This window comes from Chiloscyllium punctatum, chromosome 3, assembly GCF_047496795.1.
Source record: "Chiloscyllium punctatum isolate Juve2018m chromosome 3, sChiPun1.3, whole genome shotgun sequence".
NCBI classification, from domain to species: Eukaryota; Metazoa; Chordata; class Chondrichthyes; order Orectolobiformes; family Hemiscylliidae; genus Chiloscyllium; species Chiloscyllium punctatum.
This window is the reverse complement of record NC_092741.1, coordinates 148,300,213-148,321,337: the sequence shown is the minus strand read 5'-3', so window position 1 is coordinate 148,321,337 and position 21,125 is coordinate 148,300,213. Positions and strand designations below refer to the sequence as shown.

Here is a 21,125-nt window from a genome sequence, read left to right as displayed (position 1 = left end):
AGCTGCTTTTGATTAGTTCTGAGCTATGATGATTGCAAAATGAAAATTTCTCTTGACCATCCTCACATGCCACTATCAACCTCTTGCTCGTCAATTTCCACAGATGATACATTCTTCCAGGACTATCACAAAAAAAAATGCTGGAAATACCCCATCTAGTCCTGATGGTCCTTGTGTGTGTTTCCAGTTTTATTTTACTTGAAATGTATGGGGAAAATTGCAGGGCTATATGGAAAAGCAAAGCAATGAGGCTACTTACATAACTCCTTTGAAAAAAGCTGAAACAGACTCAACAACCTGAATGGCCGTCATCCATGCTGAATCATTCCACAATTCTATTGTTGTGGTATGCTTCAAGTGCCCACTAACATTTATTTGCGTAATAGAATATACATGTTTTCCTTTCTGCTGACGAGCATTCCTTGATTTCTTTGAGTGGTAACTTGGTGCAGTTTTATTCATACAGCTTGATTTACAACAAGAAGTATTTTTAGTGAGGGAGTCCAGTCTTCAATATATGAATAATCTGATTTAAAATCACTGAAAATGACTTTTAAAGAATCAAAATTGAACCCTTTACAATGCAAAGAGAGTATATGCAATGCTGATATAGTTGAGAAACAATATAGCTAATTAAATAGAACTCAGTTAAACCTAAACCTTTGGTTAGGTAAGGGTTAACTAAACAGATCCCTCAATGCAAGGCTCTGCTACAAAAAAAGGCAGGAAATTCCCTTTTCGGCAAAACAAGTCAACAATTTATAAGGTCATACATGCACACTATTAATTAATAAATGCATGGAGCGGAATAAGACCTAAATCTGATTAATAAGTTGCTCATATGTAAAAAATATATACAAATGCAATCTTAGGATGTAAATATGACGGTCTAAGCTTAAGTGAGTGCTCTGAAATGACACAAAGGAATGAAATCAAGGATGAAGGAACAATCACAAAGTGGAACATTACCGATACCAAACAGATGTTGACAGATGCTAAAACATTACTGAATGATCTTTGCTTTAAAAGAACAGTGCTTTTAAAGAATAAACATAATAATGAATTAGTAAAATCATTGTTCAATTATTATAAGACATTATAAACAGTTTGACCAGTTAAAATCTCTCAACTTCTTAAGGGATTTTTCTAACAATTTAAATAATATTAAATGATAGTTTCTTATTTGGAAGGGAGAAGAATCCAGCATTAGTCACATTGTGAAGTATGATTAAGGACAGTATTATCTTTAGAATGCTGGGAATTTGCTTGTTGCTTCAAACAACAATTCTGATAGCTGCCTTCTTTAATAATGAGAGCAAATAACTTACGAATCAGCAAGCAAATTTCAGGGAATGGTTTACTTTGAATTTTAACGGATATTCTAAGATAATTCCCATAATATTAGACTTTTGGATTCTGTATTTGAAGTAAAAGTTTGCTTTCCATTTTTTTATAGCTTTTAGTACAGTAGTATATTTGACTGCATGAAGTGTATATTGCATGTTAACTTTTAATGCATTTGTAAAAGTCAAGAAATCATCTCATATCATTTTCTGTATACAACTGAATGAAACTGCTCTCTTTAACTTGAAGAGTGCATCCAGGTCCTGATAACTTTGAATTACTGATGGCCTAACTAATGCTTATTGGAAAACAAAGTAAGCTATTTGGAAGAAGGCAAAATTCTCTGTTAGTCTTTCTTGAGAGACGATTCCATCAAATCTTTAGACGCAGAGGAGGCAACTCTCAGAGCTGAAGCATTCAGTTAAGCATTCCTGATCTGGTTTAACTCTGATTCTGAGTTAAGGCTATGAATCACTCCAAGTAGTCACACATATGAGTATCTTTCAGCTCCATTGTGAAAAAAGACATTTTCTTGATCTTTAAATTCTTCTAGAAAGTGTTTTTGAAGAGTCTGTATGGTTAAGGAAACGAGTATAATTTGAAGGTACTTCATGAATCGGCATCATCAGTGGAATCTCTCAGTTTCAACTGAGGTTGTTTTGAGACAGAGCAGCCTCATTCAGGCAATCACTGAATTGAGCCAATGTAAAATATTACAGCAAACATGAAAGTAAGTTGGCTTGTTCACCCTCCATACTTTTAACATCTGCAATCTTCTGTGTTGGTTGATTGATTATACCTAAATTGTGCTGATATGACCCCTAGTGACCTCTTGCTTTTATCTGGCTCCAGGTGGAAAGAGTGCTTTACTGACTGCTCTTATAATTGGACTTGGAGGGAAAGCTACGACCACAAACAGAGGACATTCTACCAAGGACTTTGTGAGAACTGGTCAAAAGTAAGATGCTACGGTAGCATTTTACAATTTTTCTGTTTGGTAAATTTCTTGTAATTGGAAAACAGATTTCTGAGCCACATTTTTAACCTTCAATATATTATTTTAGAGAAATAAATTTGAGAAAATGTATTCCTAATCAAAAACGTAAGTGTTCACTAGGTACTGCAGCATGGTTAAGTAGGAGTCTTGATTTGTACATTTTCCCAAACTATATTCTGCAACGATCAGCTGGCCTTAGCAACAATCTGCACCTAAGGTATAGAGAAGATCAATGAGTCATTAAGATTGAGCTTGGTGGTGATTTTCATCTTTCTAACCATCGAGATGTTGAGATGCTAAGTTAGTCAGAGCTTAAGAAGTGTCAGAGTTTGGGTGACAAAAGACTATTTATACAGCAAAGTCGCGAGTCTTACTCCAGGATTGCTGGCATGATCAACGAGCACTTTCTTTCTTCTTTTTCCTCTTCTTCTCAGTTCTCACATCTTCAAACTACTCACAAGTGATAGTATGAATTTCCATTTTACTGATCGACTGCACTGAGATTGTATATTCTTTATCATACGTGGACCTGGATGGACTATTGATAGGCCTTCCTCCACCCTACCCAATAAGATTAACTTTATAAAATTTGGTCGGTTCTGTTATAACACACATTTCTTCAATGCAAATTGGCTATAGCGCGATTGAAGAATTTAGACCATTATTTGCAGAATGCAAACTTTCCTTCCCTGTATTGGCTGTAATGTGATTCTGGTCTCATTGGTTTAAATGGTGCTGCGATTACGCTATTTTCTTGTAATGCAGGATCACACAGGAATGGAACTATCGTGTTATATCAGAACAGACTGAGATTGTTTTCTGTCCTAAGTTTCTTGAGCATTTGCACAAATTTTCTGTCAATAGACAATAGACAATAGATGCAGGAGTAGGCCATTCTGCCCTTCGAGCCTGCACCGCCATTCAATATGATCATGGCTGATCATTCCTAATTAGTATCCTGTTCCAGCCTTATCTCCATACCCCTTGACTCCACTATCTTTAAGAGCTCTATCCAATTCTTTCTTAAAAGAATCCAGAGACTGGGCCTCCACTGCCCTCTGGGGCAGAGCATTCCACACAGCCACCACTCTCTGTGTGAAGTAGTTTCTCCTCATCTCTGTCCTAAATGGTCTACCCCGTATTTTTAAGTTGTGTCCTCTGGTTCGGCACTCCCCCATCAACGGAAATATGTTCCCTCCTGCCAGAGTGTCCAGTCCTTTCATAAGCCTATACGTTTCAATCAGATCCCCTCTCAGTCTTCTAAACTCAAGGGTATACAAGCCCAGTCGCTTCAGTCTTTCCGTGTAAGGCAATCCTGCCATTCCAGGAATTGACCTCGTGAACCTACGCTGCACTCCCTCAATAGCCAGAATGTCTTTCCTCAAATTTGGAGACCAGAACTGTACACAGTACTCCAGGTGTGGTCTCACCAGGGCCCTGTACAGCTGCAGAAGCACCTCTTTGCTTCTATACTCAATCCCTCTTGTTATGAAGGCCAGCATGCTATTAGCCTTCTTCACGACCTGCTGTACCTGCATGCTTGCCTTCATTGACTGGTGGACAAGAACACCCAGATCTCTCTGAACAGCCCCTTTACCTAATTTGATACCATTGAGGTAGTAATCTGCCTTCCTGTTCTTGCCACCAAAGTGGATAACCAGACATTTATCCACATTAAACTGCATCTGCCATGCATCTGCCCACTCACCTAACTTGTCCAGGTCACCCTGTAATCCCCTAACATCCTCATCACATTTCACCCTACCACCTAGCTTTGTGTCATCAGCAAATTTGCTAATGTTATTGCTGATACCATCTTCTATATCATTTACATATATTGTAAAAAGCTGCGGTCCCAGCACGGATCCCTGCGGTACCCCACTGGTCACTGCCTGCCATTTCGAAATGGAGCCGTTAATCACTACCCTTTGTTTCCTGTTAGCCAACCAATTCTCTATCCAATCTAGTACTTTGCCCCCAATCCCGTGCGCCCTAATTTTACTCACTAACCTCTTGTGTGGGACTTTATCAAAAGCTTTCTGAAAGTCCAGGTACACTACATCCACTGGATCTCCCTCGTCCATCTTCCGAGTTACATCCTCAAAAAATTCAAGAAGATTAGTCAAGCATGATTTCCCCTTCATAAATCCATGCTGACTCTGTCCTATCCTGTTACTATTATCCAGATGTGCCGTAATTTCATCCTTTATAATAGACTCCAGCATCTTTCCCACCACTGAGGTCAGACTAACTGGTCTATAATTTCCTGCTTTCTCCCGCCCACCCTTCTTAAAAAGTGGCACAACATTAGCCGCCCTCCAATCCTCAGGAACCAACCCTGATTCTATTGAACTCTGGAAAATAATCACCAGCGCATCCACGATTTCCCGAGCCACCTCCTTCAGTACCCTGGGATGCAGGCCATCAGGTCCCGGAGATCTAGACTTTACATCATCATTTTGTTGTCTGACCTTGAGTTGACCTCATTCATCAGTTTGCTCCAGCAAAGAAACAGTCCACCTATGACCTTCACTTCTAACTTACAAAAGCTTCATCAATCTGTATCTATCCTATCACCATTTTTTATGATCAAAGCTGTTTGTAAGGTTTATTAATGAATTGTCCATAATTAGTCATTCAGCCCGGTGGTTCTAATCTCTTTTCAGACTGAAATATGTTGTTGTTCAATTATGTAACTCCTCCTTCCACATTAATGAATATTCTGTCCAGTAAGAGTCCTAATTAAGTAAAATGAACAAACGGCCCAGTATGCTTCTATAATATCCAATTGTCACTGCTGACATATTGTGGGTTCTGAGTCAAAAAGTGTGGTGCTGGAAAAGCACAGCAGGTCAGACAGCATCTTTGGAGCGAGAGAGTCGACATTTTGGACATAAGCCCTTCATTAGGAATGTGGGTGGCAGGGGGCTTGTGAGATCTGCCATCACTGCTAGTAGGAGGTTTGGAGTTTGAGAGACTGTGCTGCCACCAATCCTCCATTGACTGTACTTTGTATAGGGCCTGAATAGAACATAGAACACAGAACATAGAGCAATACAGCACAGGACAGGCCCTTCGGCCCTTGATATTGCGCTGACCTATGAACTAATCTGAGCCCATCCCCCTACGTTATCCCATCAGCATCCATGTGCATATCCAGGGGCTGTTTAAATGTCCCTAATGTGGCTGAGTTAACTACATTGGCAGGCAGGGCATTCCATACCCTTACCACTCTCTGAGTAAAGAACCTGCATCTGATATCTGTCTTAAATCTATCACCCCTCAATTTGTAGCTATGCCTCCTCGTACAAGCAGACATTATCATCCTAGGAAAAAGACTCACTGTCCACCCTATCTAATCCTCTGATCATCTTGTATGTCTGTATTAAATCCCTCTTAGCCTTCTTCTCTCCAATGAGAACAGACCCATGTTCCTCAGCCTTTTCTCATAAGACCTTCACTCCAGACTAGGCAACATCCTGGTAAATCTCCTCTGCACCTTTTCCAATGCTTCCACATCCTTCCTGAAATGGGGCAACCAGAACTGTGCACAATATTCCAAGTGAGGCTGCACTAACGTTTTGTACAGTTGCAGCATGACATCATCGCTCCAGAACTCAATCCCTCTACCAATAAAACTGATCACACCGTATGCCTTCTTAACAGCACTATTCACCTGGGTGGCAACTCTTAGGGATCCATGTATATGGACACCAAGGTCTCTCTGCACGTCCACACTACCAAGAATCTTTCCATTGCCTCAGTATTCTGCTGCCCTGTTATTCTTTCCAAAGTAAATCACCTCACATTTATCTGCATTGAACTCCATTTGCCACTTCTCAGCCCAACTCTGCAGTTTATCCAAGGCTCCCTGCAACCTGTAAAATTCTTCTACACTGTCCACCACTCCACCGACTTCAGTGTCATCTGCAAACTTACTAACGCATCCACCTATGCCTGCGTCTAAGTTATTTATAAAAATGACAACAGCAGTGGTCCTAAAACAGATCCTTATGTCACACCACTAGTAACTGGACTCCAGGCTGAATATTTTCCATCAACCACCACTTGCTGCCTTCTTACATAAAGCCAGTTTCTGAGTCACCCTCAATCCTATGCCTCTGCCTTATCTCCAATAGCCTACCATGTGGAGCCTTATCAAAAGCTTTACTGAAATTCATGTGCACCACATCGACTGCCCAACCTTCATCCACATGCCTGGTCACCTTCTCAAAGAACTCAGAGGTTTGTGAAACCCAACCTGCCCTTGACGAAACCATGTTGACTATCTCCAATCAAATTGTTGCTTGTGAGATGATGTCTCTTGTAATCCATTTCAAAACTTTTCCTACGACAGACATAAGGCTCACTGGTCTATAATTACCTGGGTCACCTCTACTGCCCTTCTTGAACAAGGGCACACATTTGCAATCCTCCACTCCTCTGGTACTAAACCCATAGACAACGATGACTCAAAGATCAAGACCAAAGGCACTGCCATCTTCTCCCTAGCTTCCCAGAGAATCCTCAGACAAATCCCATCTGGCCCAGTGGACTTATCTACTTTCACACCTTCTAAAATTGATAACACCTCCTCCTTAGTAATCTCAATCCTTTTTCGTCTAATAGTTCATATCTCAGTCTTCTCCTCTACAATATTCTCCTTTTCCTGAGTGAAAACAGATGAGAAATATTCATTTAGTACTTCTCCGATCTCCACAGAGTCCACACACAACTTCCCACTTCTGTCTTTGACTGGCTCTATTCCTACCCTAGTGATCCTTTTATTCCTCACATATCTTGAGAAAACTCTAGGGTTCTCTTTTATTTTACCTGCTAAAAACTGCTCATGTCCCCTCCATGCTCTTCTTAACTCTCTCTTTAAATCCTTCCTAGCTAATCTGTAACTCTCCATCGCCTCATCTGAACCATTTCACCTCAATGTCACATAATCCTCCCTCTTCCACTTAAAAAGAGATACAATTTCTGTAGTAAACCACGGTTCCCTTACCTTATCACTTCCTCCCTGCCTGACAGGGACATACCTATCAAGGACACGCAATATCTGTTCCTTAAACCAGCTCCACATTTTGATTGTCCCCATCCTCTGCATTTTGCTACCCTGTTTCTATGCCTCCTAAGTCTTGTCTAAAAACATTATAATTGCCCTTCCACCATCTATAACTCTTGCCCTTTGGAACGTACGTATCCCTTTCCATTGCTGAACTAAACATAACCAAATTATGAGCACTCTCTCAAAAGTGCTCACCTACCACTAAATCAAGCACCTGGTCTAGTTCATTACCAAGCACCAGATCCCTCTTGTTGGCCTCCCCTCTTGTTGGTCCTTTGACATACTGTGTCAGGAAACCCTCCTGTACACATTGGACAAAAATTGATCCATGCGATGTACTAGAGTTATAGCATTTCCAGTCAATGTTGGGGAAGTTAAAGTCCCCCATAATGACCACTCTGTTGCTTTCACTCCTGCCCAGAATCATTTTGCCAATCCTCTCCTCCACATCCCTGGAACGTTGTGAAGGCCTATTAAAAACTTCCAGCAGTGTGACCTCTCCTCTCCTGTTTCTAAACTTAGCCCATACCACCTCAGTAGCTGAGTCCTCATCAAAAGATCTTTCAGCCATCGTTATACTGTCCTTCGCTAACAATGCCATACCTCCCCCTCTTTTACCACCTTCTCTGATCTTAATGAAAGATCTAAACCCTGGAACCTGCAACATGCATTCCTCACCCTGCTCTAGGCATGTCTCTGAAATGACCACAATATCAAGGTCCCAGAAAATTATCCATGCTGCAAGCTCACCTACCTTATTCCGGATATTCCTGCTGTTGAAGTAGACACACTTCAAACCAACTGCCAGCACACTCCTGTGACCATGAAATCCTGTCCATGCTGTCCCTAGTCTCATCCTCCTGTGCACTGGAACCACACCACAGGTCCCCATTCCCCTGCTGAGCTAGTTTAAACCCACCCGAATAGCACTAGCAAATTTCCCACCCAGGATAGTCGTACCCCTCTGGTTCAAGTGAAGATCGTGTTGTTTGTAGAGGTCCCACCTTCCCCAGAATGAGCCCAATTATCCATAAACCTGAAACCCTCCCTCCTGCACCATCCCTGCAGCCACATGTTTAGCTGATATGTCTCTCTGTTCTTCACCTCACTACCATGTGACACGGATATCAAACAAGAGATAACAACTCTGTTTGTTAACAATAATCTGTAGACAAGGATTTACCACTGTTTAGTCTTTACAGAGGTGATGTTAACAAAATTGGGCCAGATTTTCTGAGGAGTGATCATCACATACAGATGCTAGAGTGTCCAGTAGAGGAGGAAGGCGAGTTGGCTGTGCCACAGGGGGATGGTGAGGGGAGTGCACCCAGTGGCAGGGAATGGGTTGGGGCGAACGGGTGGCATGGGGTCAAATCTGGGTCAGCTCCAGTGGCAGGGGTGTGGGGTTACAGCAACAGTGGTGGAGAGGTGGGGATAATAGGGATGGGTCAGGTCTGGCAGGGGGTAAATGTTGGGTTGTATCCATTGGGGTACTGGCCAGGGGGATTGAGGGGGTTTGACAGGTAGTGATGGACAGCATGAAGGGTCAAGTGTGGCACCAGAACTAGGGGTGATTCAGGTCTCAAGGAAGGAGTCAAGGCAGGGTCTATGGCATGTAAGAGGTAGGGGAGGTGTAGTTAGAGAATGAGCTAAGTAATGTCGGGGTATGTTGAATAGTTATGCAGGAGTTAGACAATGTATTTAATTGTTTAAATTTTCCCGAGTAACTATTTTACTTGATTGCAATGTATCGCTCTAAATTCTCTGATTAAAGTGAAGACTTTCAGAGGATTCCAAGTGTAGATTTCATCTAGTGAAATCCTCAGTTTTCCAGAAAATCCCATCAGAATATTATACAATGGGGATTCCACTGAGATCTCATGCACAACATTAACCCCCTCAGAACCATTCCTTTATACATCAATCTGGTTTCTTCTTTCAAATATCTTGGAGATAGTGAGGACTGCAGATGCTGGAGAGTCAGAATGAAAAAAGAGTGGAGTTGGGAAAAGCACAGCAAATCAGGCAATATGAGAGGAGAAGGGGAGTCGATGTTTCAGGGGAGTCAATGTTTCAGGTCAGAACCTGTCATTGGGACTGGGGGAGGGGAAGTGGGCTGTGAAATAAATAGAGGGAGGAGGTCGGGCTGGGGGGAAGGTCAGTGGGATGACGATAGGCTGATGCAGGAGGCTGTGATTAGTCAGTGAGAAGGGTAGAGTGGATAGGTGGGAAGGAAGTTGGACAAGTAGGATCATAGAACATAGAACATAGAACAGTACAGCACAGAAACCTTGGAGTGTAGGTTCATAGCTCCTTGAAAGTGGAGTCACAGGTAGATAGGATAGTGAAGAAGGCGGTTGGTATGCTTTCCTTTATTGGTCAGAGTATTGAGTACAGGGGTTGGGAGGTCATGTTGTGGCTGTGCAGGACATTGGTTAGGCCACTGTTGGAATATTGCATGCAATTCTGGTCTCCTTCCTATTTGAAAAGTGTTGTGAAACTTGAAAGTGTTCAGAAACGATCTACAAGGATGTTGCCAGGGTTGGAGAATTTGAGCTACAGGGAGAAGCTGAACAGGCTGGGGCTGTTTTTCCTGGAGTGTTGGAGGCTGATGGGTGACCTTATAGAGGTTTACAAAATTATGAGGGGCATGGATAGGATAAATAGACAAAGTCTTTTCCCTGGGGTCTGGGAGTCCAGAACTAGAGGGCATAGGTTTAGGGTGAGAGGGGAAAGATATAAAAGAGACCTAAGGGGCAACTTTTTCACACAGAGGGTGTTATGTGTATGGAATGAGCTGCCAGAGGAAGTGGTGGAAGCTGGTACAATTGCAACATTTAAGAGGCATTTGGATGGGTATATGAATAGGAAGGGTTTGGAGGGATGTGGGCTGGGTGCTGGAGGTGGAAATAGATTGGGTTGGATGTCTGGTTGGCATGGATGGGTTGGACTGAAGGGTCTGTTTCCATGCTGTACATCTCTATGACTCTATAATTCAATTCAATTCAATTCAATTCACTTCAATTCAATCAGCCATTGGCCACCTCGAATTGATTGCCATTCCAATCAAGCTTCCCCCAACCTTATTATTCCTCCTGACTTGACCCAACTACCCCTCCCAACCAGAAATGACCACACCGCCAACCATCTGACTACCCCCCACATGTGCCACCCTAACCACCTCTCGGCCAATCATGAATTTCTACCCATTCATGAATGTTCACACTGGTTGTTGAAATTTAATGGTGGTTTTTGCCAGCAAAGAAGGCATGCCTTAACCTGCTGTGGTAGTCCAGTGCTGTGATGAAGCTATTAAATGACATTGTGCTGTGCGTTTCAGGAGAAGCCAGTCTTAGACAACCCAGCAAGAACCAGTATTAGCTATGGTTTAGTTTGGGCTGGGCAACAAGCCTGTAATGATTGGTGCAGCTCAGATGATCTGGACTTCTGTTGCTGCAGATCTTGTTTACACAGTAATTTGTTGTGATATTGAAAGTATTGTCTTAAAGAGTAAAAGAAGAAAATTCGATAGTAACTTGCAGAGCAAATGGGAGATAAGCTGGGAAAGGAGTATGGGGAGGTTGATAGTTCTTTTAAAGAACCAACGCAAACAGGAAAATTTTGCAATCCCTGTTTGAGATATTTCTGAATCAACTTGTTCAGACATGTTAGGTCACATCTCTGAAGCAGGTGGGACTTGAACCCACGCCTTGTGGCTCAGAGGTAGAGACATTACCAATATGCTACAAGAAGTCTCAGGTTGCTGTTTTACGATTGAATAAAACAACACTTGACCGTAACTCAGCAACTTAATAGGTCAAAGTAAAATTCACCTGTCTCTCTGATGGTGATGGTACTGTCAAAGTAATTATTGAAGGCTAATTAACTTGGGCCACATAATGTTTTATTTAGAAAGAGCCTCGATCACTTCTACACCTTTTGTTTATGTGGCCTGGAAAGGGCTTTTGATTTAATTCATGTTATTATTTTGACACAAAGCTACAGTCTGTTCTGACATAACGTGGTAGTTCTGTTCCCATGTGAACCTGTGTTATAAGAAAATCGTGTAATAGCAGCACCATTTAAACCAACAGGACTGGAATCGCATTTGCCTCACCATACAGGTAAGGCAAATTTGCATTCTATTAATAATGGTTTAAATTCTTCAATCGCGTTATAGCCAATTTGCATTGAAGAAACGCACGTAATAGTAGAACGGACTGTGTATTCAGTTTACAAGGAACTAACTCACAAGAGATGTAGAAACCATCTGGACTGTTGTTTATAAAGGTTGGAATATCAGGTATTAAATCTGTGTACTTCTGTGAATCGTGATACTCATTAAATAATGGAAAGTACATCTGACATTTGGAACTGTTGACTTTGATTGGGAGCTTGCTTAGCAAATTCTCGGCTTGTATAAAACTGAAGAGGGACCAGGGTTCAGCCTGTGTCCCCCTTTCCCTGAAGTGTTCAGAGTTGAACAGGATGAGTGTGTGGTGGTGGTGGGATATAGAGGCAAGGACAGAAATCCTGGGTCCCAGTGCTGCTCCTGGTCTGGATCCCGACGCAAGCATTGTGGTCTCCCCGACCTTGGACCCTTATGTACCTGTGCTGGGTCCCAAATGGAGGAGCGATCTCACTTACTCTTCAACCAGAGGAAGGCTTAGTTTCCAAACTCTATGAATACGTAGGGCCCATATAAGAAAAGGTTAATTGTCAGGTGAAGAGATAATAATTTGATGCAGCTAATTTGGATTTCAGAAAGGAGCATCATGCTTAAACCATCTAATACTTAAACAAGTTGACTCCTGTGTTTGTATCTCATTAAATTAAAAAAAAACTGCGGATACTGGAAATCAGAAACAGAAACAGAAATTGCTGGAAAATCTCAGTATGTTTAGAGAGAAATTAGAGTTAACTGGGCATCTCGTTACTTTGCATGTCAAAGGTTTTCTGGTCCATCTCCATAAAGCGGATTGTCAATTAGACACCTCTGGTAACTTGTTGACCAGAGGTAAAAAGGTTGGCTGTGATGGAGCTTAACTGCCTGAAGGCATCCTTGGGCAGGATCACAGCAAGTGATCAGGGGCAGTTCCACAGGCCCTAGCTAGGTATGAGTGCTGCCAAAGACATCTCTGGAAAGGAGTATAGTCCTTCTATTGTAACAGACCAACTGCTTTTCCTGTTTGCTATTTAAAATTTAAGATAAAAATGGAGGTGAGGCCACCTTTGTGTTAAAGCATCCTTCTTAGTTACAGTAGCTTTCTCCCCCTATCCAGCTAATTGGTTCTCTATCCCATGAGCTGCCCTTAGTTACAAGGGGGGAACCTGGCATATCATTGGCCAGCTCCATTAGAATCCCAATCTCTGCTGCCAATCTCCAGAGGAAAGAATTACCTCCAAATACACTTTCAGAAACTCTTTGACAACTTGTCATATGCATATCACTTGTCAAACTAACTGAATTCCCTCTTATGCAGATTTATTTTCTTGTGAGAGGTTATTAAAATAATTATTAGAATCAAGTCCTGCTTTTTATATCACACATAAGCCTACTTCCACTCAATTTCATTTACCTCTTATCAGCCATATCCTTCTATTCTTTCCTCCTTCATTGTACTTATCTAGATTTTTCTAAATGCATTGACACTGTAGAATCATCGATAATAAGAGCTGGAGTGGACCCATAGCGCTCACATCACTATTCAACATGATCATGGCTGATCCTCTGTCTCATCACTGTTCTCCCACACTCTCTCCACTCACCTTCACAACTTTAGCCTTGAAAGATCTATTTATATCTTTCTGAAATATTTCCAGTGACATCACATTTCTAGTGTTATTGAGAATTCCAGAGATTCACTAGGCTCTGCGTGAAGAAAATTTTTTTTTATTTCAGACTGAGATGGCCTACCACATATGCTGAGACTCTCTTAGAGACCCCTAGCTAGGGGAAACATCATCCCTGCATCCTGTCTGACTAGTCTTGTCTGAATTTTAAATAGTTCTGTGAGGTGCCCTCTCATTCTTCTTAAACTCATATGAATACAACCTTTCCTCATTTGACAATCATGCTATCCCAGGAATCAGTCTAGTTGTGCTGTACCCCCTCTCTGGCAGTTATATTTTCTGCCTCTAATACTTGGTGATAGCAAATACCACATTCTAACTATTGGGCAGAGAGGTTTCTCTTGAGTTCTCTACTGGAATTGTTGTTGATGATCTTACATTTATCATCCCTGGTTTTAGGATTGGTATTACAGGATCAAAATGTTCAGCAACATTTGTGGGAATTTCAGGGAAACTTTGGTTTTGTCAACTGCTTATTTTCATAAATCACATTTCCAAGCGTCAGACTTCATGAAAATCAATTACTTGTTGCCATGGTAGCTGTGCAAGTCTCATCACACTTGGAGACTTCCAAGGCTAATATGCAGCATGAAATAAGGCACCCGAGCGACCTTGATATGATTCGAAACAAATGCTTCTTCTTTGCTTTTGTGAGACTCAAAGGTAATTGGATCATGGCTTTAGATCCACTTTTAATGCATCACTGCAGAAATGTTTGAACACATCTCAGTACTTTTCAGGTAGTTGTATTCCTAATGTAAATCTGCTGCTGTAGAAGTTGTTTGCTTCATCACTGCCGCACAGCACAGTGTAAATGCCAATATGTTGAGCTGCCCTTGCAATCATCAAACTGCCTCAGGAGCACCAACCTGTCTCAGCAGAGCAACTGAGGCTCCAGAGCTTCTCTCTAAGAGGCCTTGCAGACTGAGTGTGCTAATGTCCTTAACAGGTCGGTGAACACCAAGATGATAGAGTTACAACAGAGACCTAAAGTCCATATTTTAATCTTTGGAGATTTATCTCAACCATCAAGAGTCACTTCTGCAGCAAGTGATGCACAGTTGAATGAGTTGAATAGGACACTGAGTTTTAATCAACGAGGTAAAAACAATGACTGCAGATGCTGGAAACCAGATTCTGGATTAGTGGTGCTAATCCTGATGAAGGGCTTTTGCCCGAAACGTCGATTTCGAAGCTACTTGGATGCTGCCTTAACTGCTGTGCTCTTCCAGCACCACTAATCCAGACACTGAGTTTTAATGAAGAGCAGAAAATGTATGATACATGGCTTGATGTTTTGTGCAAATCATGGGACATTATTAACATTACCAGATTGCTTGAAAATGCAGAATATCTAACTCAATATATGGATAAAGAGATGATTTGATGTGGAGGGATAGTTCTCAAAGAGAAAATGTCAAATCCAGTCCAGAAAGGGATTAATTACCATGTTGCCACAGCCAAAACAGTTTAATTTGATGACTTATTTGCATTGGGTACTGATGACAATGAAATTGCTAGTTTTTAAAAGAGGTTTAAATGTGGTTAAAGATATCCTTGTGAATTAACTTAGTCTTATCTGAATTTCATTTCTCAGTTCCCTTGTCAAGTAACAAATGGATCATTTAGGTTACACAGGTCTGCACGTTTCTTGTTATTACCAAGTTTTATTGAAACCCTATTCACTGTAGCTTTATCCATCACTTTCCTGTTTATTGTAGGAAAGGTTGCTGCATTACCCCTCTGAGATCAGTTTTATCTAAATGTAAAACCTTGATTCATGACACAGTCTTTTCTTCCTTTCAAACCTACAGTAGAATTCAATCGCATTACCATCATTGTTATGGGTCATTGCCGTGTTAGTCTGGTGGATTACACCCTTGAGCAGTGGAGGGACAGTGAATTTGTCTAAAAGCTGATACTGCACTTAGACTGATGAGAGAAAAAAAAACAGCATATTGTACGAACAGAAGGTTCTGCTCTATGCTGAAGGCAAAGCATGCAGTAATTCAATTTGTTCTAGCCAATAGTTTTGCTGATCACTCCATTTTTGTGTTAAGCCTGGAGCAGAACCTTCTGTTCCTGCAGCATGGTTTCAGTTTAAGTGCAGTGTCAACAATGAGTCAAATTCACCATCAGCTAAAATTCTCAGCTTTGCTATCTTGTGAAATGAACCGCCAGCAAAATGCTTGTCTCAATGGTAGCATTTCGAAAGTGTATGAAACCAAGATTATTTTTATTTAAATTATCGCACAATCAGACAGTGGTTTTATTCAGGGATACAAGGAGAGGCAATGGCCTGGTGGTATTATCACTGGATTATTAAATTCAGAGACCCAGGCAATTTCTGGGGACCTGGGTTTGAACAGTGCTATGTCAGATGGTGGAATTTGAATACAATATTTTTTAAATTTGGAAATTAGGGTCTAATGATGACCATGAGCCCATTTTCGATTGTCAGAAAAAACCCATCGAATGTCTATTATGGAAGGAATCTGCCATCCTTACCTGGTCTGGCCAACATGTGACTCCAGCCCCACAGCAATGTAGTTGACTCTAAATTGCCCTCTGGAAAGGGTGATAAGTAAATTTAAAAAAAAAATAGTTGGCAGTGTGCTCCCTTTGATGATGGGGTGTGTGTTCTTTGAGTATTGATACAAGCTAATACCAGATTTCTTAGTAACATGAATCTATGTTTATTGTAATGACAACACAGCAGGAGGGTCTGCACTGTACAGGGCTGAACTTGTTATTAATACATTAATGCAGAGTGACACAGAGCCTCGATCAGACATAATCATTAGACCCTATCATGATATGGTCAATTTAATTCTTTTCAGGTAAACATGAAATCCTTTGTCGATGTTCACAAACCACCTATGTAATCCTTCCATTGATTCTTGTTGAACATTAAAATGTATTTACCCTCTTAAAATCAGGTAACTTTCCCTCTGGGTGATTGCATTTGGTGGTGGTTTTGCTTCCAGTAAGATATTTTGCCTGGTGTAGTAATGCTTATGTTATCCCTCAAGACATAAGGAACTAGGTGTGGATAATATGGTATTGATATTCATTACAGCTGACTATTAGACACAATGATTACAGTCACAGACACATACGAGTCTGAACTAATATTAGTTTATTCAGTTACAACAAAGAACATGCCTTCAACAGTGTTTCATGCTTCAAGTGATCCCTGTTAGTTTGGCATTTATACCGTTAGGTCTGTCACAAAGCTAGTCCCTTTTTTCCCCTTGGCTCAAGAATACTCTGTCCTTGATTTTTTCACAGAGGGGTAATAAACCAGGCCGGGCTCCAATCAGTCTGGTTTGATACAGAGATGAAAAGGATTTTGAGACGCCTTTTGTTTATATGTAAACAGATAAGACTTCAGGCCAAAGTGGTCATGTTTTAGAAGCGACCTGTATAAAGAAAGGGGAGTGGTCAGTTCTTTAGCTGAACTGAGCAGTTCAACAGGGAGCTGTGTGGAAACTCTCTCTCTCTTTCTGCCCTTCAACTTCAACCTGTAAGCACGTGTTCCATTTATACTGGTTTTTAAATGGAGTTTGCTTATTGGGACTGTTGTGTATATTCAGAACAGCATAATTAAGTCCCGTTTGGATGGACTGAGTTCTGTAGGGGTTCGTTATTCTGTTCTTTGTGTTTTATTGTGTAATTTTGTGAATAAAGTTTTGTCTGTTTTAAAATCTAGTAGTTAAACCTAGCTATCTTACTCCGGGTAATTTTTACTGTATACTTACCAAAATAAATTGCAAAATTATGGTCTGGGCTGCCTGCTTAAGAATGTTTTGTGTGGTCTGGCTTAGTCCATGACATATTGGAGGGTCTTTGCGGGATTTTGAACAGTGAGTGGTAGGTGCTAGTGTCTTTATTTGGGTGTTGACTTGGTTAGGTAAACAAAGCTTGAGATAGTAATGGCTCTTTCAATCGCCAAAAGTTTTCTGGAAGTGATTGCGGAGACTTTGGAAGGTTTGCAAAAGGTGAATAAGACCAAGCTGCAGGAATTAGCAGAGAAGCTGGAATTAGATCTGCTTGCTTCTGTGAGGAAAGGAGAGATAATTACAGCAGTAATTCAGCATTTAACCTTGCTGGAAACACCAGCTGAATGTAAAGAGATGGCAAGAATTCAATTGCAAATGAAGCCATGTGAGTTAGAAGCAAGAGATAAGGAAAAGGCAGCAGAAATGAAACAGTTTGAGTTACGATTAAAATCAGAAGAGAGGGAAAAGAGAGAACCGCAGAATGGAGAGAAAAAGAGAGAGCAGCAAAAGAGAGGGAAAAAGAGACAGCATTTGAACTTCAAAAACTGACACTTAAAAAGGAAAGTCGGTGTAAAAGGCTGGAGATAAAGGTCGAGGGTAGGCTTAGTGAGGATGAGCAAGCCCCTCGTAGTCAGAAGCCTAATGAGAAACTTTAATTATGTTCAAGCATTGCTTAAGTTTGATGAGAAGGATGTGGAAGCCTTTTTCATCTCATTTGAAAAGGTGACTAAACAAATGCAGTGGCCAGTGGCAATGTGGGTTTTGTTGATCCAAACGAAACTTGTAAGTAGGGCTACTGAGGTATTTGCATCCCTATCAGAGGAGGTATCTGGGGAGTATGAGGACGTGAAAAAAGCCATTTTAAGTGCATGTGAGCTTGTACTAGAAGCCTATAGACAACGTTTCAGGAAGCTAAAGAGAGACCCTGGTCAAACCTATGTTGAGTTTGAAAGGATCAAACAGAGTAATATTGATAGATGGATAAGAGCTTTAAAAATAGAGCAAACCCATAATGTCCTTAGAGAGGTAATTATTTTGGTGGAATTCCAAAATTCACTACCTGAAGTAGTGCAAACTTATGTGGAAGAGCAGAGAGTCAAAACACCAAGGTTAGCAGCTGAAGGAGCTGATGATGCTGAGCTGGTCCATAAAACTCAGTTTGGCTTCCAGAAACAATTTCAGTCCATGAGGGATAGACACTGGGGCAAAGAGAAGTCCTCATGTGGAAAGGGAAAGGTAGGTCTCAGTGAAGATCATAAGGAGAACTTACCACAGGGTAAAAAAGAAACCCTTGAGGGGGACAAAGATGTTAAAAAACTGCAGTGTATTCATTATAATAAAGTGGCCCACACAAAATCACAGTGTTGGTGGGATAGGAGAAAGCCAGATGTAGGAAAACCAGACAAGCCTGGAAGTTTTGTTGGACTAGTAGCAAAAAGCGCAAGGGAAGTTAGACAACTGCCTCAGAGTGTATGAGATGATCAGAGGTTGATTAAGAAGGAAGTGCCAGATCAGCTTAAAAAATATACATGCAAGGGTAAAGTTTATTCACATAGGCCTGGAATAGTAGGTAAGGAGGTTACTCTATTAAGGGACTCAGGATCTTTTCAGTCTGTAATGCTGAAGGATTAGGAGATATGTACTCCTGAGGGATTATTGCCAGAAAAGGTACTGGTAACATGAATTCATGGTGAGACAAAAAGTGCTCAGTTATGTAAAGTGAGGCAACAGAGTCCAGAGAAGAGTGGAGAATTTATGATAGGAGTACTTGACAAACTCTCAGCTCCAGGAATACAATTTGTCCTTGCAAATGATATAGCTGATTCACCGGTAGGCATGCTGCCTACTCTAGTTGAAAAGCCAGTGGAAATGCAGGCAACTGAAGAAATGAAGGATGTTTATCCAGGAGTTTTCCCAGATTGTGTGATCACAAGATCACAGAGGCACAGGTTGAAGCAGGAGAGATCAAAAGGCACAAATAAGGAAGCTGACTTAGCTTTATCCAAAACTTTCTTTGATCAGATAAGTGGAACAGAGAAGGAGCAAATAGGTAAGCATGCAAATATCTTTAGCTCTGGTAAGCTGATTGAATTATAGCAGAAAGATGAGAACTTAAAACAGTGATATCAAAAGGCATTTACAAAGAAGGAAAGTGAATTTATTCCTGTATGTTATTACTTAACAAATGATGTCTTAATGGGGAAATAGAGGCCATCACTCATTCAAGCAGATGAGAAATGGGCAGAAATTCATTACATTGGTTTGCCAGTAGGGTATAGGAAGGAGGCACGGCAGTGGCTTGTGAGTTACCACTTGGAGGTCACTTAGGGGTGAGGAAAAAACAGGCTAAAATACAAAGACATTTTTACTGGCCTGTACTACACAAAGATGTAGTTTAATTTTGCCAGATGCGTCATACGTATCAGCTAATTGGAAAACCACAGGTAGTAATAACACCTGCACCATTAATACGTATTCCAGCATTTGAGGAACCTTTCACAAGAGTCTTGATTGTGTAGGTCCCCTACCTTAAATAAAAAGTGGGAATAAGTATTTATGACCAATAATGGATGTGTTGACTAGATTTCCAGAGGCAATCCCATTACGCAACATCACAGCAAAAAAAAGTTATAGAAGAACTACTTAACTGTTTTACTAGATACGGACTACCAATAGAGATCCAGTCAGATCAAGCTATTCAAGGAAGTTTTGGATAACTTGGGAACAAAGCAATTCAAATCTACTGTGTACCATCCAGAAGCGCTAGAGAGCTGGCATCAAGCACTAAAGACCACGTTGAGGGCTTATGGTCAGGATTATCCAGATGATTGGGAAAAGGGAGGTCTGTTTGTACTTTTTGCGATTGGACATGCCACTGAATGAATCAACCAAATTCAGTCCATTTGAATTAATTTTTGGGCATGACATAAGAGGACCGTTAAAATTGATTAAGGAGAAATTAATAAGTCAGAAATCACAGATGACCCATTTGGACTATGTGTCAAATAAATAGAGCTGGGGAGTTGGCGAGACAGCACTTAAAAGTATCCCAGCATACAATGAAACAGGAAGTGGATAAGAAATCACAAATTTGCAATTTTGCCATTGGGGATAAGGTATTGGTGTTACTTCCAATAATAGGTGAACCTTTAAATACAAGGTTAAATGGACATTATCAAAATGAGAAGAGATTGAGTGAAGTGAACTACTTGATAAGGACTTCAGATAGGAAGAAATCTCACAGAGTGTGTCGTGCTCAAAGTATGCTCAAAAGGTATTTTGATAGGGAAGGAAAGCAAGAGGAGAAGGTGTTAATGATTACAGCACAAAAGGAAGAGCCAAGTTCAGAGGATTCTGAATTGGACATTCCTGAAATCAAATTGTCCAATGAGGAAGTTGTTACCTTCCACAAGAAAATCGAAATTACCTGAAAGAGTTATTACTATCACATGAGGAGATATGTGAAAATAAACTGGGAAGTACTAACCTAATTATGCATGATGAAGAGATAGGAGATGCTGTTCTGGTTAAGCAACATCTTTATAGGCATAACCCTCTGAAGTTGATACATGTTCCGAAGGAGATAGAGTGCAAGCTCCAAGATGGCATAATTGAAGTGAGTTACAGTGTCTGGAGCTCATCCATAGTCATGGTCCCAAAGCCAGATGGTACTCAATGATTATATGTGGATTATTGCAAACTCAATACTGTTACAAAGACTGATGCATATCCAATTCCATGGTTGGAGGACTGTGTCGAAAAAGTGGGACAAGCAACTTACATTTCTAAGTTGGACTTGCTCAAAGGCAAGTACCTCTGTCAGAGAGAGCAAAGGCAATTCCCGCTTTTGTAGCACCAAATGGACTATATCAGTTCAAAGTCATGCCAGTTGGTGTGAAAAATGCTCCAGCCATATTTCAGAGACTGACTAATAAGGTAATTGCCAGATTACCCACCTGTGTGCTGTATATTGATGACCTGGTGATTTTCAGTCATTCATGGAAAGAACATTTACAGCATTTATCAGACTTATTCGATCGATTTCGGAAGGCAGGCTTGGTGGTCAATCTAGCTA

General features: G+C 40.9%; 1 protein-coding gene across 3 annotated transcripts in view; it reads left to right on the top strand.

The window, feature by feature from the left end:
• Positions 1–21,125, top strand: part of LOC140466507 (structural maintenance of chromosomes protein 6-like) — a 127,468-nt gene that overhangs the window by 13,784 nt on the left and 92,559 nt on the right. For all 3 annotated transcript variants that reach the window (XR_011955225.1, XM_072561992.1, XM_072561997.1), the window contains exon 4: positions 2,197–2,302. Coding sequence is in view for 2 of the 3 variants with exons in the window: in XM_072561992.1 (XP_072418093.1) it covers positions 2,197–2,302 (106 nt within the window). In the remaining variant the exon portion in view is untranslated. The remainder of the gene's footprint in view (positions 1–2,196; positions 2,303–21,125) is intronic.